Source organism: Lactuca sativa, chromosome 1 (genome assembly GCF_002870075.4).
Source record: "Lactuca sativa cultivar Salinas chromosome 1, Lsat_Salinas_v11, whole genome shotgun sequence".
Lineage (NCBI taxonomy): Eukaryota > Viridiplantae > Streptophyta > Magnoliopsida > Asterales > Asteraceae > Lactuca > Lactuca sativa.
In genome coordinates, this window is record NC_056623.2 from 78,249,845 (window position 1) to 78,268,500 (window position 18,656).

The following is an 18,656-nucleotide window of genomic DNA, read 5'->3' on the forward strand; positions in this document are numbered from 1 at the left end:
CTCTTTTGTTCTGTGATATCAGGAGAAGGAACTAGCTCAACTCTCACCCTCGATCTCAATTTAACCATCTCTGACATATCACATCAACATATGTGTGTGTGTGTGTGTGTATATATATATATATATATATACGTTTACTATGAAAATAAGTGTTTGTTTATATTTTTTAATAAATATGTGTTTGTATATATATATATATATATATATATATATATATATATATATATATATATATATATATAGAGAGAGAGAGAGACGTTTAATATGAAAATAAGTGTTTGTTAACATTTATATATATATATATATATATATATATATATATATATATATATATATATATATATATAGGGTAAAGTGAATATACCTAACAACCTTATATAAGCTTAGGTACCTAACTCCATAATACTATATCGGTTTGTATCATATTTACATTGTAATTGCCTAAGGTTCTTAAACTTCAACCCCATAACTTGATTACGTCCAAAATCTTTGGACTTTCAACAATATCTTTCTTTTACATCATGTCTTTCAATCGAATACCACCTGATGGGCCTCATATCCTACCGCTACAAATGAAAGGATGTAGGAGAAATATAAAGATGAATTTCCAAATTTTTTGAGGTAAATCAAGTTTAGGGATGAACTTTAAGAACCTTGGATGATTGCAATGAAAATTTAATGCAAAATGACGTAGTTTGATTAGGTTAGGTACCTAAGCTTATATAAGGTTGTTAGGTATATTCACTTTACCCATATATATATATATATATATATATATATATATATATATATATATATATATATATATATATATATATATATATATATATATTGTAAAATATGTGTTTGTATACATTTTTAATAAAAATGGATTTATAGATATTTATGTACTTAATAAATTACTATTTTTTTAAATAGATATTTAGTATACAAAAAAGGTTTTTTTTTAAAAAAAAATTATATAGAAAATATAAGATTTTTTATGTGAACTTTTTTCGTATAAATATGATTTTATAAAGAAAAAACATATTCATAATAAATTTCTGAGAAAAAAAGTTGTAAAAAAACTAAAATTGGATGAATTCATGACAAACTTCTAAAATTTGGGCCAAAAGAGTAAATTTTGAACTAAAATTGTAATAAAATTTATAATGTAGGCCAAAAGTGTAAATTTTGGACCAAATTTGTAATAAATTTTGAAATCTGGGCGAAAAATGTTATTTTTGAAAGTTTGATTACCTGTTGGCCCGGTAAAAGGGTTAAATTGAATACGATTATCGGTTTTAGGACTTAATTGCATAAAAAAATAAGGACTAAATCAATTATGAGGTCAATATGTAAGGACTTTATTGCACTTTTCCTATGAATTAATTAGAAAATAGTTTTGGGCTGATTTACAATTAAATGGAATTTATTTAGAATTAATTTAATATTAATTAAGAGTATTAGGATTGGATTGTAATTATTTAATAGTTGAAAAACTACAACATTCTGGAACCATATAGGAGTGGACGAAATCCGCCAGGGATTTATGCGTTGTGATTTTGAATTTTGGCTAAGGATATGGAAGAGATTTGATTTGAATTAAATAAGGATTTAATTTTGGTAATTATCCTTATCACGTTTCTTTTCCACCAAGTTTCTTTCAGCTATAAATAAACACTCCTAGCATCATGATTTTTGTCCCTTAGCTCTTGCCTCTCTAGATTTTCAGTTTGGCAATTATTTTCTGTCTTCTTGAAAGTAAACGTTCTTTCATTTAGTCTTTTGGGTGTGATACTTTAGATACATTCTACTTTGGGTGCTCAACCTTTCTCAAACATGAGTAAATCGACTCAAGGGGTCTTTATGTTAGCAAATTTTATTTTGCTACAAGGTTAGTATTTCTTGACTATCTTTATTTTTCATATTATTAGATTATTATTCCTTGCAGGGTTTAGATCTTAACCTTTCTTAGAATAAAAAAAATTGTTTTCGCTGCCTATGAATTTGTTCTTCGTTAGGATTAGTGAAACCCAACAAAGGTATTAGAGCCTTTGTCTATGATATGTGCCCTAGATTTTGAATTTCTTAAATGTTGAATGCTTAAATTTAAAGGTTTTCAAGAACACCAAAAACTACTAGAGTTTGCGATGGACCTTAGGGTTCTCAAAAATTTTGAGGGATTTTAACAGTTTTGAAGAACTTAGGTATGTTCAGAATTCTAATCTTTATCTGATTCTATTTCCAAACTAATTCAGATTATATTAATTCATATTTGGTAAGTTTAAATTTAATTAATATTAGATTTAATTAAAAGATTAAATTTAAAATATGATGGATATATATATATATATAAATATATATATATATATATATATATATATATATATATATATATATATATATATATATATCATTATTCATAGGATATATTTAGATAATTCTTAATTTTGAATAATTGGATAGTTATTAAATATACATGAAATTCGAAATTAGATATATATGGATATAATTAGCTTAAAATTAATTAAATAAATGTTAATTAGAATTAATATGTTTAAACCTTATAATTTTAGCTCTCGAATGAAATGGTACCTTATTTGATTAATTAACTGTTCCAAGGATTTTCTTCAAGTTTAGAGTTCCTTAATTGATTAACACTCGAATGAAATGGTACCTTATTTTATTAACTCTCGAATGTTAAACTAATTAATTAATTAATTAATTTAATATTCCAAGGATTTTCTTCAAGCTTAGAGTTCCTTAATTGATTAACTCTCGAATGAAATGGTACCTTATTTGAATGTGTTTCATTCTACTATGAAACACTGGATTATTTGCTAAATGAACGGCACTTTGGTTGTAAAAAATATAGTACACAATCATCTTGGTGCCTTCCACATTCTGACAAGAAACTTTTCAACCATATGAGCTCTTTGGCAGCTTCTACAAGTGCTAGGTATTCTGCTTTTGTAGTTGAAAGGGAAAATATCTATTGTAACCTTGACATATAATTGATTGTTGTACCACCAATCGTGAACACATAACCCATTGTGCTCTTTCATGAATTTGTACATCCCTATATTGTTGCATCAGCGAACCCTTCTATGACTACTACTTTCCTTCAGAAACATAAAGAACACTGAGTTGATCCTTTTAAGTAGTGTAGTAACCATTTCAATCCTTCCCAATGTCGTTTTCCTAGATTTGACATGAATATGATCATAACTCCTACTGTATGAGCAAGGCCTAGTCTTGTGCATACCATTACATACATTAAACTACCCACTGCAGATGCCTAGAAAACTTTAGCCATGTATTCTATATCATCTTCGGTCTTTGGGGATTGCTTCTTTGTGAGTGTCAATTGACTCCATAATGGTGTACTTCTGACTTTCACATTTTCCGTGTTGAAATTTTCTAAAACTTTCTTGATGTACTTGACTTGTGAAAGTATTAGTGTACCAGCAAATCTATCACTGGCTATGCTGTTGCCCAATATTCGTTTAGCAGCCCCTAGGTCCTTCATCTCGAACTCACTAGACATCTGCTTCTTTAGCTTGTTGGTCTCCTGCATGTCGTATCCAACAAGCAACATGTTATCAACATATAACAATAGGATGATGTAGAGGATTTTAATTTCTTCAAATAACAACAATGATCCATCTCACATCTGTTATACCCATTCCTCTGCATGAAGCTTTCAATTACCATTGCCTTGGAGCTTGGTTTAAACCATATAAACGTTTCTTTAGTTTGCACACAATATTTTCTTTTCCAACTATAGGAAAACCTTCTGGTTGTGCTATGTAGATGTCTTCTTCAAGGTCGCCATGGAGAAAAGTTATTTTCACATCTAGTTTCACTATATGGATATCTTTAGAGGCCACATTTCCCAAAAACGTTCTGATTGTAGTCATCTTCACAACTAGAGAAAATAACTCATTATAATCAACACCTCTCTTTTAGTGGAACCCCTTGACCACCAACCTTGCCTTGTATCTCTTGGTGCCATCAATCTCATCCTTAACCTGAAACATCCACTAGTATTGTAGTGATTTCTTCCCTATTAGGAGCTTAACAAAGGACCAAGTGTGTCTTTTCAAGTGATCTCAATTCTTCTTCCATATCCTTCTTCCAATGTACAGATTCTTTCATCCTTAAGGCTTCTGGATAATACTGTTGGGTCAAAAATAGGGGTTCTTCTTTGCATTTTTCATAAAAACGAGTTTTTGATCGAGTTTAGGAGCAAAAAAGGGTAAACGTCGTTTTTTTTTCGCGAAACTGTTGAAGGTGTGCAGCTTGGGTGTGCGGCCGGCTCGGTGTGCGACCCGGACTTGTGCGGTCTCGGTGTGCGGCCAGCCTCGCATAGGGTTCAAAGTTCGCATGTATTACACTTAAAAAAATTAAAGATTGAGTTGCGGTTGCCAGGGTTCGAACCCGGGTCCTTTGATTCTTCACCAAGCGCCTTACCAATTGAACTACAAAGTATCACGTGAAACATCTTCCGTTTTTAGCTTATATTGTCTTCGCAAAGCAGCAGCAAATAATAAAAGGATGTTTTGGAGCTGCAAGGATTCGAACTCGACTCTCTTCCCTATTCAACCAACGCACTTTCCAGTTGATCTAGATTAACACACATTACTAAACTTCGTGATTTAACTCAAATATCATATCTTTGATCTTATTTTAGCATTTTTGAGACTTTAAACCCAAAAATCAATTTCCTTTATTTTTAAATTACATTTTCAACCAAAAATTTTAGATTTTAATTTTTGACTTTTGACCTTAAAATTTTGACTTTGACTTTTAAAATTTGACCTTTGTCTTAAACTTTGACTTTCTCGTTTGACTTTTAAATTTTCAAATTTAGCTTTTCGGTTTGACTTTTAAAGTTGACTTTCTTGGTTTTTAAGTCAAAGGGCAATTAAAAAAAATGATGACTTCCTCATCCATTCCGGTAAATGAAGTTTCATGTTCTCCATCTTGTGTTAAAACTATTAAATTTTTACGAGAATCAATAGATCTAATCAAGAGAGAGAATGAGGACTTAAAATACGAAGGATATCAACTCAGGAAAGGACAGAAACCCCTGAAAGCTCAATTAGAAACCAAAATCAAGGATTTCCGAAAACTCCAAGAAGATTACAGCAACAAGTGTGAAAATTATGATTACATTAAGAAAAAACTTGTTGTTGTAACTGAAGAACTTGACGCTTTGAAAATTAAGTGTGGAAAAACATATATTAGTTTCAAAAATTATACTGCATCAAGTAAGACAGTCGAGTCCTTAGTAGAAAATCAATTGAGTTTTAAAGATAATCAAACCAAGGGTTTAGGGTATCACAATGTGCCACCTCCTTTTAATCACAACTATAACCCACCCTTTGAGACCAATGAGGAAGAAATGTCTGCTCAATATGGCCAAACCCCTGCTCCAGATTTAATTAAGACTGAACAATCAGGGCCAACTGAGGGTGTTGAGCTGAATGATACTAATGTTTCTACTTTCTGTGCAGGTAAAGTAGCAGAAGATGAGAACAAGGAGAACACCATTGAACAAACCAACATCTCCTTGAACTCTGAATATGTTGCTTCGAACTCAACTGCTTCTGATAAACCTGTTGTTAGTAAATACATGCCACCAATTCCAGCGAATCAGGGTGTCTGCTGCAAGTGTGCATGTGCGAACAACAAGAGACAAGGCATGGATACGCCACCAGGGACAGGAAGAAATAACTTCACAGTGAAGAAAAAGACTTGTTTTCACTGTGGAACATCTGGTCAGATAGCCCTAAACTGTCCAAATCGCGCATACGTTCCCTACTACGCACAAGGATGGCAAAATGTGCAGGGTGGGAGATTCTACAAAAGAAATCACTCAAGGTCATGTTCAGACAATGGTGACTGGAACGCACAGAAGGCCTAGAATCCAACTCCCAAGAACAAGAAGGGAATTCCGTCCCAGAAGACAAATCCAAGAGATGCTCCCGAGAAGCCAAAATCAAAATCATATCAGAAGCCAACTTCGAGTTCAAAATCAAGTGCTGAGCCACCCATCGGATCGAAAAAGAAATGGGTTAAACCCAGTTACAAATGGGTACCAAAGGCTCAATCTCCCAAATCTTATAACGATTCTAATATTTCAACATATTCTGTTTGTGATAATCAAGACATCTCGTGGGAGAATGTTCCTTGCAAAGACGACAAAGGTCAACCCGGTTTCAAAATGGATTGGGTTCCAAAGACCAATTGATCCCACTCTGTGTCGAAGCAGCTATGGAGGCATATAAGCAGACTTCAGTTTTTTGGTAGTGGCTGTTCCTGGCACTTGATAGGGGACATCTCTCAACTATACAACATTCCTACATTTGTTTGAGAGTATGTGTCCTTTGCGGGAAGGGAAGAAAGGAAGTGATCACTCATGGGGTTTGTGCTTAATGACATGAAGAATTTTCGGATCTGTTCTGAGATTACACATGCTGTTCTTACACCTTCTGGATGCAAATTCAATCGGTGACTTACGGTTTGAGTTTTCTTCTCTATACTCCTGATTTTATCTTATTCTGATTCGCTTCAAAGACAAAATTTTGTTTTAGGATAGTTTAAATTTGCGCATTTACTTTCGTTTCTCTCCTATGCACAAATTTAGGGGGGGAAATAAAAACAAAACAAAAATTTTTAAATTTTAAAAAATTAAAAAACATTAGAAAAAAAAAATCATATATATATATATATATATATATATATATGTTGGTTATGGAATGTGCTTGAGGGAGATGTTTTGGGAAGTGATATTAACAAGTGATAACGGGCAATCTGAGTCTGTGGAACGTACCCAAAGTTGAAGGGTCTATGCTCTGGTTTGATGCGTCGCTAGGCACGAAAGATTCTAAATGGTCATGACTAGGCAAAGTTGAACTTAGAGAATTCATAGACTCAACAAATCTTAACCTAGTTAGACCCGTTTAGTCTGACAATACGACGCTTGGATAGATTGAGCAGGGAGATATATATGGGAATCTACTCGTCACATTAAATGAACCTGTATCTGGAACCGTGGTTTAACTTTTCCTCGATGTGTGGATTCTGTCCTTAATTCCGGTATTGATGGGGCAACTGGTAATTCCGATAAATTAGGTCTGTAGAAAATCATTTTCTTTCTTTCTTACTTTTAGTCTTATGTTGCCTCCTCTACGTGATTGGAAGAGATCCGACATGGACTGTAACATATGCAACTCTATTTCTCTGCATATTATATATATATATATATATATATATATATATATATATATATATATATATATATATATATATATATGAAATTCCTCTTATCTGTTAGCCATATGATGTCTCCTTTGTGTGACTAACAATCCGACCTGGTACACAGCATATGCAACATTCAACTTCTCAATCCCTCTAAAACTATAAGTGATAATAATTAGAATCTATCTTCTCTCCTAATGATTGTCTGCTCATCCGATGTAAGGAGTACTCTAGAAGTCTTTGATTACTGGGGCATATCAGGAAGCGGGAAACATGTTCCAGTACAATTAAAATTGAACACTCAAAGATTGTCTATAGATCTCGCTGCTCAATTTAGGTGGACAACAATATCCCTGGTCGTCGTCTGCTGAATGGTCCTTAAGATATAGTATCTAGAAACTTAAGATCAAATATAATATCTAGGAACTTAGGATCACTTTGTCTTGTCACTTATAGTATGTCCTAATTTTGTCACAATTTTTCGTGTTTAAGTGGACAACAATACCGACGATCGACCAGACAAGGACGTGAAGATAGAAGGTACCGACAAGTGGATTAAGGCTGTCTAAAAACTTTGATCCCAAATCATTGTTAAAGTTACATATCATTTTATTTTTGTTAAATTTGTTCATAGTTTCTTCTAATTTAAATATTAGGGGATAATTAAAAATTAAAAAGAAAACCAAACAAAAATCAGAAAATTAAAAAAAAAATCCAAAAATAGTGTTATTTATGTTTTATTTCTTGTTCAAGAAAATCAAAAATCCAAAAATATTTTTGTTTATGTGCTAAAATTTTCTTTTAGTGTTGTTTTGTCTTGAATAGTGAATTCAGATGAAGATGAAACTCATGGAGTTTGTGTCGAAGATTTCTGAGCCAAGGCTTCATCTGTGAGCATCGAAAAATTCGCATTCGAAGGAGCAAGAAATGAAGATTATTCTTTAAACATTCAATCCTTCAACCCCAGAAGCAAGGGCAAGCTGCGCTTGAAGATTATATGACATATTGCATTGAAGCCTCCTCAATCAATCTTCTGCTATCTATAAACCTGCTTAAGTGATCTAGAAGATTATTTATCTCCGTTGTTCTCTATGAAGATTCTCAAGCTGATATCGCTATCTTTCAAGAATCAGTACATCAAGCCTCCTAACCCAATGTGCGTTCAATGTCAAATTCTGCAGAAATCCCAACTGCTCAAGATGAAGTCATTTATTGAAGATTCATATGTTCATCTTGATGCTGTGAAAAAAAAATTGAAGATTAAAGCTGAAGCCAAGCTCCCAATGAAGATTAACAAGAAAAGCCAGCTACTTTTTAGGGGGAGTTTGTTGAGCCAATTAGAAAAGAAAGCTATAAACCAAGGGGGGGGGGGGATTGTTGGGTCAAAAATATGGTTTATACTTTGCTTTTCTAGGAAAATATATTTTTTTTGTAATTTTGTGGTTGTGTACGACTGCACATGTGTGTGCGGCTGCACACCCTATGTACGGCCGCACATGCGTGTGTGGCTGGTGGCTCTTTTCTCATATATATAGGGTGAGGAGTGCATGTGAGTGAAAAACCAAGGAGCATGTTCTAGAGAGAGAAACAAGAGAGAAGAAGAGTGTGTGTGAGAGAATCTATTGTAAGTAGCATAATTCATATCATCAATATACCATTAGATTCATATTAATTCTTCTTCTCCTTCTCTTCTATATTGATCTGACATCATCCAATTGATTGGGATTTCGCACCATCAATTGGATCTGATTGATACACAAGCAAATTTGGGACTTACAAATACTCAGGCTCACCATTCTTTGTCAACAACAAGAAGTTTGCTAAAGGAAACTACCTGACTGGAGGCCTTCGTACTCTAGTGGATCTACGAATGGTAGGATGTAATATCCCAAACCCCAAGGTAACATTTTAACCTTTTCATTAACTTAAGTTAAGCATCTCCACACTTACGTTGGGCATACTAACATTGTATGTTAGGCGTAAGCCTTTAAGTGAGTCGAGACAGAGGCATCGTATCTTGGGTATACGACGGAGTACGTCGGCCGTACGCGAGCAGATGAGAAACCCTAATTTATAGGGTTTCACACCTATTTAAACACATTATCTCACCCTTGGACCTCCCATAAGAGTGAAGATCTTGGAGCCTTGATGGTAATTTTGTACGTTCTTGTTGAGGAAGAAGGTCATTGAAGAAGGTGGTGTTGCATGCAAACTTGTGGATCCAGATCTCCTTCACTTTGTGCATCCTTTGAAGGTGTAAATTCTATGCCTTCTTGATATTCTTTCTAGATCTCATTTGATGGTCATTTATGAGTTCATTGTATCAAAGTTTGGATCTTTGTGAGTTGGAGCACTCCAGATCTTATTATCAGCCATTTTAGGTGTTTTAGGATGCTTTGGTTCATAAAAACGGTTGTTTGATTGTTTCCTTTGGCCCATGCATGAGTTAAGTGACCTTGAATGTTGTGAAAGTTAGGGTTTTGATGATTGAGCCCTCTTTATCCATGAAAAGGCTTAAAGTCAGATACTTTATGGATTAAGACATTCTTTATAGGTTGAATTTCGGGTTGGAGTAAGTGTCTTAAAGGAATTAGACAATTTATTTAAGAGTTTAGGGTGAGTTTATGTACTCTGGGTGTACTCCTAGCTACACTCCGCATAGCCACAAATGAACCCGATTATGCTGGTTCGAGTAGTATGCCCCACGTACTGATCAAGACTATTAACTTTTGCTGGCTTTTGACTTTTGGTCAAACGTTGAGGGTTTTGGGCCATGGAGGGGCAAAATGATCTTTTTGTCTTTAAGGGGCGTAGTTGTAGGAATTAAACTAGTGATTCGGGTTAATGACCTTAATTGATTAGGTTTACTTATTGTGTTGATTAGGCGTAGTCTAGTTCCGGCAGTTCGGAAGTGAGATTTATTAGTCATCAGTTCAGGTGAATCTCCTCACTTCTTCTTACCTGCGTGGTAGATTAGCTATATATATATATATATATATATATATATATATATATATATATATATATATATATATATATATATACACACACATTTACATGTGATGACTAACTGGGACTAAGTGTTATTAATGCGTATCTGTTATTTATATGAGTCGAGACTTCGGGTAGTATCTATGGTTACTGATAACCCAGGGGCATGTTGTTTACCCATTGAGATTTCAGGTAGTCTCCTGGGTTGCTAATAACCCATAGTTGTATTGTTTTTGTTGTGATTTGTGTGGTATTTTAGGGAACTTGCTAAGCTTTGTGCTTACAATTGTTGATTATATGTGTTTTAGGTATTTCTGATGGTCGCGGGAAAGCAAAGGTCTGATTGTACACACTCATGAGGATACTTTCTTACTAGAAATTATGGGGCACTATGATATTTTAATGTGAAGTTGTCTTGGATATTATTGTTGGATTAGATGTCTAAGCTCATAACTATTATTGGTATGTACTCGACCCAAGAGTAGCATGGTCCATTTGGGTTGCATATCATCAGGACAATTTGTTAGGATGGATTATTGAGAGAAGGTTATATATATGATTTATTAATATATTATAAGTTATAATATATTAATATGAAATCATATGTTTTAATTAGTATTAATCAAGAATTAATTTGGAATTAATTTAGTGAACAAAGGAGATTAATTTAAATATATGGGGACTAATTATGGTAATTAGTTATATTTATATGTGTTGGGCTTGTGATCCATGTTGGATCAAGTTTATGTATGGATACATAAATAGTTGGGCCACATAAACCATGGATCATGACATCCATGGGTATGGATTTGGGTTATACCCATGACCCTTGGAATCCTACATATAAATATGTCCATTCATAGCCAAAAACGCCAAGACTTGTACATGGAGTTCATGGAGGTGTTTTTGGTGTGGAAGGAATTCTCTCTCGAGTTCCACCTTTGTTCATGATGTGTTGTGACTTCATTTGTGGCTTCCACACTATTAGGGCTAAGCTCTTAAGATCAAATACATCAAGACTTCAAGCTACACAAAAGGTATTTTACCCTAACAAGTATCTTGTATGGTATATGAAAATTGAATGCTAGTTATAAGCTTAATACCTTGGAAACATCATTGCATGAATAATTAGTGAAAACATAGATCCAAGGTATTTTGGGTTGTATGTGCACCATAGGATGTTGTAGTATACAAAACCCAATAGTGGTATCAGAGCCTACGCTTGGTTTTCAATTATACTTGATGCAATGCTATAAAAATCGAATTTCTAACATTTTATGGACTATGGACTCGCTGAGTCCACTAGGGGACTCACCGAGTCCATGAGTAAAATCATCCTACTCGTCGAGTAGGTTCATACACTCGGCGAGTAGGAGGCCCTGAGTGCAAATTTTCGACTTTTAAGGCTGGAATTGGACTATAATCATTACCCTAAGCTGTTTTTAAACTTATAAACCTATTTTTGATGCGGTAATGATCATTCGAATCCAATTAAAAAGATAATTGTCAAAATTTTCATTTTTTGTATTAGTTTGATGGTTAGGCTAATTACATGAAAATTGTTTGATTTGAATTGTCTTGTTAATATGAGTTTAATCTAGATCATAGTTTTTCTTAACATATTTGTTTGTTTATTAGATGACCTAAATGGCCTTTAATGGATTCCATAACTTGTCCTCAAGTTATGGAAGACCAAAAGTCTTTCTTGTTAATGAGTCTTTAAAAGTCATGAGTTATGTTTTTGAAGAGTTTTTCCCACTAATTGTTTTATGACATCCATAACTTGTCCTCGAGTTATGGATTTTCAAGAGTCTTGTCATTAAAAGTCATATTAAACTCATATGTTATAGGTTCCAAAAGTTTTCGAATTGTTCAAAACTTTCCCTCATGTTTTGGAATTTGTAAAGTTACCCCCCCCCCCCATGTATACTCTAGTTCCAAACCCTAGAATTTTAAATAGTTTAAAATTCAACCCTTATACTATTATAATATTATAGGTTTAATATTTATATATATATGTATAAGAGTAATTCAGTCTTACCATTAGTTGGCCTCATTCACAAAGCTGGTCTATAACGGGGTATACGGTTACCGCCTATAAAATGGCGGTTTAATGGGTTTCCACTCTCACCCACCGCTTCCCTGACTGGTGGAGGGTCGTTAGCCGAACGGGTTTGACAGGACATTAATTCTCCTTTCATTAAATGTATAATGATAAATATAAGGTAACTAAAACTTATTAAATTCTCAATCTTAGTTACTTTAGGAAAAAGTGAATTTGGTGCTAACCCATGAAATTACACATTGTACCTTACCAAGTTGTTGGTGGAGCGTGTGTGGTTAACTGACACACTAACATGGACTAGTAAGATTGGAAAAGGGTAACTTAATGTTTATCATAGATTGGTGGAGCGAGTGTGATTAACCGGCACATCGATTAGGTGATAAAAATTAAGGGTACCAAGTTAATTTGCATGGTTATTCACACCTTGTTTGTGATCCTCGGCATCCCAACCACAAACTTGAGAGGGAATAATCAAGATTTAAACATGCCATTGAAAAGTTCAATGAATCTCAAAGGATCTAGGAGTTTCAATCTAATTAAAACCTAATACCTATTTCGTTTTCATGGAGGAAATTGGTGAATCGTCATTCGCCTACCTTCAAATATTTTATAGCTTGGATTACGGCATCCCTCTTCCAGGTTATAAAATATCGTGTTGGGTCCTAGCCTTAGTATCTCATATTAGGTGTTATATTATGGACATAAACCAACTAACTTGAATTTCTCCCATTGTAGATGTCTGGTTCATACAACTATGATCTTCCCAAATCCCTTGGAACAAGCTTTCCTAATGAAGATGATGTCCCGCAATTGGATCATGGAAATCATACTTCTCTTCCTCTACCTCCTCCAATTATTCCCCCTAACCCACAAGCTCTTGAAAAGTTCAAGGTAACTCAATCCCTATTGTCAAGCAAAGGCTATATGTGCTTACATCTTGGAGATGAAGTTACATATTGACAGGCTGGGAGAGTTGGGTGTCGAAGTCTCGAGGAAGCTGGCTGTTGACTTGGTTCTTCAGTCACTCCCTGACCCCTATTGATCTTACCTATTTTCTTGTTGATGCTAAATCTGCAATGATTTAGGGCACTGGTAATGCAAATTTGATTGGAAGATCTACTTCTCAAACCTTCATGGACATTGACAATGGAAACATTGGAAGTCCAGAAAAGTCTTCTCTTCCCAATGGAAAAAGATCGACCATAGTCAACCTGGTTGACCAAATGGTAAAGAGAAAGGCTAAGTCCGAGATAGTCTCATGTACCATTACCAAAGAGTCCATATTTTTCTATTTCCAAAGGAAGGGGCATTGGTTGCGAAGCTGCCCTATTTACCTGAAAGTTCACTAGGATGGTAAAAGTCAACAAATTTGACCATGCTTCAGGTAAAGTCCATTATCTGACTCTATTTAATTCATTTTTGGAGATTCTTATTACATGATGTGACTAGGTCACATTTTGATGTTTTGTAGAATCGAAGAAAGGAAGCTTAAAGGAAGAGTAAGCTAATTTTGATTGTGAAGAGATGGATTTCAATCGCATGATCTAAATATCAGAATTTTGAGATGTTACTTAAGAGTTATGATATATTGCTTAGGAATAGATAACAACATGTTTTTCATATGCGTTTGCATTGTAAGGATAAGTTTTTTCCGCAAGTTTTAAATAAAAGAAAATTTTGATTTTATTTATTTTAAATTTCCTTACAATGGCATTTGTGAAAAATTGTTGTTTATATGATTCCATTGATAGCAACATTGGAAAATGGATTTGATTCTTTCGTTTGTGGTAGTGTCATAATTTACCAAATAAGGAAAGATTCTCATCACCCAAGTTTCAGTTGGATAGAAACTTGGAATCATGCAACATGGGTAATGAATGAGAATTTTCATCTTCGGGAAATTAAGACTAATTCCTTGTTAACATGTATATGTTAGTCAAGTGAAGGACTAGGGGATCGGGTACACTTGATTGTGTGTTGATCAGGTCCACCACAAAGAACGATAAGGCTATTCGTAATGATTTGCTAAAGTTTAGTAAATATGGTTGTGCTTACAAGTTTAAGTATAATTCTGAAACTTTGGAAAATTTTCAATGTATGGCAGGACGAATGAGTAGAATCAAATTAGGCAGAAAGATAAAAGTTTCTCCAATCTGAAAAGATGGGAGAGTTCTTTAGTATCATGTTTTATGATTATCTTATTGATTATGAAACTAAATCACAATTGATCCTCTAAGGACATCTTAGTGCATTTGTATGACTAAGAAGAGGAATCGTAAATTGTTGAAATGATTAAATCAAAAGATGAATCATACTTCATTCCAAAATTGAGTCTTAGAGTAATACTCCAATATTGTAACTTGAGTGACATAATCTAAAGAAGGTTTATAAAACTTGTCAAATGTAGAGTAAAATATTTTCTTACTCTTGTACATTTGAAATTGGTAAGTTGTGATGTTTTGGATAAAACAAAGACCAACTAAGGCCAAATGTGTGAAGTGTTTGTCTTGATAAGAATCGGCACTAACTCTTGAATATTTGCTTTGTCAAGGAATGGTTCTTGACAAGAGAATCTTATATGTCAAGAGGTCTGTGGGAGTCTCAAAGATCTTGAAAAGTTTCAAGAACCAATCAAGAATAAAACCTGTTGTTTATCGCTAGGAAACGACTTAAGGTTTATAGCCCATCGTGTTGACATATTATTGTTTATGTGCCAATTCCAATTAAAGTTGACTATGCATGTGAGTTCTTTGAGTTCTCAGTTGTTTGCATAACCACTTGAAAACAATGGTAGGCCCTTGTGCTGCCACGTGGCAAGAAGTTAAGATTGAGCAAGTTCTGTCCATATGAGTTTGAATTTGTCACTAACCTTGTCTTGTGATTATGGTTTTGACAAATTCACATGGATAGTAACACATACACCATAAAATCTAAATGTCATAAGTTTTCTCTCCGATTCATGTAAATGATGGTGAGGAAATGCTTTCGCTAAATAGATTTTAAGTAGATAGCAATTGTGATATTTTCATTCTCAAAGTCGTTAGTGGAGCATGTGTGGTTAACCGGCATCCCTTTTCATAGTTCTAAAAATTGTTTAGACACACATGTGAGCTATTTAAGGAAAGGTGTATGATTTTGATAAAGTTTTATCAAAGCATCTCGTATCAGAAATCTGAACTTTGGTAAGAAAGTCAATAAAGTATTAGTTTCTAGAAGTCCAGCTGATTTCGGGATACATATCATAACTAGTAGGAGCATAAGTGTTATGCTAATAATTATCATGTTAGTGGGAGCATGGCTATTATGTTAGGTGTTGCGAGTTAGCAATGTTAATTATAGAAAATAAAAGTTTCAATCGCAAAATGTACTTTGCAGGGTTTGAAAAGTTGTTTTGCTATAATTAAGGGAGAGGAAATTATACTTCATTTCAAATCTAAAATCTTAGATTGTGAGATTTTAATCAAATTTAGTCATGATTACATTATTCACATTCTAAAATTCGATTATGATTACGGCATCTCTTTTAATAATTCGAATTATGAGAACATGACAAACTATAAGAAATATTGTAGCAAAAGACTGGTCAAGTATCATGTATTTATGTGAGACATCATGAATCGTGTCTTGTATGCTTCGGATATAGGATCGATTGCATGTGCTATAATACTTATCTGTTCTAAATTTTTTGAATGCCTAGGGCATTAAGAGGGAAAAAGGAAAAGAGCCGGATATGACTGAAATGATTAAGCAATTTTCGAGGAAAATATGAGGTTTACCTAAGATTGGTTTCTCATGGACAGTTGCAAGTATGGTGTAAAATTTTGGTGATGGACCATATTGACATATTCTGGGAAAAAAAGGCAACTCTTGTTCAGAAGTAAGAGTCAAAATGGGAATATGGAAATGGTTCCATAGGAGGAAGTTATTCTTCAAAATATGTGTAAGATTAGAAAAACTTGATGCAAGAAGGATGTTCAAAGGAATGTACTTTGAATGTGAGACTTCGTTTCCATGGAATTGCTCTCCATTGTAATACTTTGTAATGTCTGTTTCCGAGTCTCTATAACTTTTGTGCATAGTCTTTACAAGAGGAAAATTGCATATAACTTTAGAATCTAACAGATTACAGTAAATAGCAAGAATTTTGTATTTTTACATTTACGATAAGGATTTAGGATTGTGAAATGAGTATCATTGGAATCATGTTCAATTGGTCTATTTCTCAAAGTAAGGATCAAAGAAAAACATAGTGTGCATACTTGGAGTATGGCATAACTATTGTTTAGACAAACATAGTGTGCATGCTTGGAGCATGGCATGACTATTGTTTTAATTCAAGTATTAAGTTGATTATTTGAAACATTATGCAATGAATAATGTGTAATCAATATGGTGATTAAATAAAAGGGGTTTTATTTATATTCATAAGTTCTGAGACCATATTGGATTCGATTATTCTTGTGTTTCACTTTGCATGTTTTGACTTCCCGAATAACTAGGTTATTCAAACTCTCCACAGTCAATCATACTTTCGAAGTAAGTACGAATCAAGACTGTCATGAATTGGCCTTGTAGATGTCTAAAGTGTTTAGACAAGGCAAAAGTTTCTGCAACATTCATGAGTGCTCCTGGAATGGGATTCGAGTATTGGATTAAATCCATGCTCCTTTGAATCACTTCATGGATTTTATCACGAGTGATCATGAGACGATAATATATTATACTCTTCAAACGGAGATGTGTAAGTTGTAGTTACGCGTCGGTTGCACATTGACATATGTAAACGCAACATGTAACTTGGTTGTTATAAAACATATCGTTGTGTGTGATTTGATGAGTAAGTACAAGCGAACATTTGGGTCGAATTTTATCCATTCTTTTTACCCTTGGAGGGATAAAAGCGATATTTGTGGGCCCCTCGATGATTTAGTGATGATAAACGTAGGTTCTCGGTCGGGCCTAGACTGATTTGATTTGTTCAATTAGTCGGTCATCATAAATCGAAAATCAGGAAACAAAAAATGAACAGAGAGAATGATTATAATCCATGTCTCAGTCCATATGATATCTAGAATGGAGGAATATATGATCCATTATCTAATGGACATGTTATTGACTACGTCAGAGTTCGATAGCAACTTTTAAGAGCTACGATTGCTAGTAGGGATCTTGGAGTCATATTTTCAATAATAGTTTTAGACTTATCCAAGTGGGAGACTATTGGATTAGATGTCTAAGCCCATAACTATTATTGGTATGTACTCGACCCGAGAGTAGCATGGTTCATTTGGGTTGCATATCATCAGGATAATTTGTTAGGATGGATTATTGAGAGAAGGTTATATATGATTTATTAATATATTATAAGTTATAATATATTAATATAAAATCATATGTTTTAATTAGTATTGATCAAGAATTAATTTGGAATTAATTTAGTGATCAAAGGAGATTAATTTAAATCTATGGGGACTAATTATGGTAATTAGTTATATTTATATGTGTTGGGCTTATGATCCATGTTGGACCAAGTTTATGTATGGATACATGAAGATTTGGGCCACATGAACCATGGATCACACCCATGGGTATGGATTTGGGTTATACCCATGACCCTTGGAATCCTACATATGAATATGTCCATTCATAGCCAAAAATGCCAAGACTTGTACTTGGAGTTCATGGAGGTGTTTTTGGTATGGAAGGAATTCTCTCTGAAGTACCACTTTTGTTCATGATGTGTTGTGACTTCATTTGAGGCTTCCACACTATTAAGGCTAAGCTCTTAGGGCCAAATATATCAAGACTTCAAGCTACACAAATATGTATGTTACCCTAACTAGTATCTTGTATGGTACATGAAAATTGCATGCTAGTTATAGGCTTAATACCTTAGAAACATCATTGCATGTATAATTAGTGAAAACATAGATCCAAGGTATTTAGGGTTGTATGTGCACCATAGGATGTTCTAGTATACAAAACCCAACAATTATGACTTTTCTGAGATGGCTATTATGAAAAATATTTTTATATGGGTTTAAAAATGAAAATTTTGGTTGAAAACTTGGATGTTACATGCTGGTATCAGAGCCCTGGTTTGAGAGATATGGTTTAACCTCAAGGGAATTCCAAACTCAAACTATGGATCTAAAGATTTTCATAAAAAACTTTTCAAAGAAACGAAATACTTTATAGGAGAAAACCCAGGGAAGCAATGTGTACATAAGCCAGAGCTCAAGCGGTAGTTTCCCAAAATATATGTATTTATTTTGTTATGAAGTTAGCTTTTACAATAGCAGTTCATCATCGAGCTCTTCTAAAGCTTTTGCAGATAAGTATCCTTTATAGT

General features: G+C 33.8%; 1 protein-coding gene across 1 annotated transcript; it reads left to right on the forward strand.

The window, feature by feature from the left end:
• Positions 1–1,730: 1,730 nt before the first annotated feature.
• On the forward strand, positions 1,731–7,194 carry LOC128126684 (uncharacterized). The gene is made up of 2 exons (XM_052764564.1): positions 1,731–1,876; positions 5,502–7,194. The coding sequence occupies exons 1-2, from the start codon at positions 1,822–1,824 to the stop codon at positions 5,909–5,911; spliced, it is 465 nt and encodes a 154-aa protein (XP_052620524.1). The 5' UTR covers positions 1,731–1,821; the 3' UTR covers positions 5,912–7,194.
• The last annotated feature ends 11,462 nt before the right edge of the window (positions 7,195–18,656 follow it).

Bases quoted from the DNA above. Each gene is read 5' to 3' on its own strand.
- LOC128126684 (XM_052764564.1), top strand. From the start codon at position 1,822: ATGAGTAAATCGACTCAAGGGGTCTTTATGTTAGCAAATTTTATTTTG. The intron at 1,877-5,501 runs GTTAGTATTTCT...CTTTCTGTGCAG, and splicing joins AAATTTTATTTTGCTACAAG to GTAAAGTAGCAGAAGATGAG.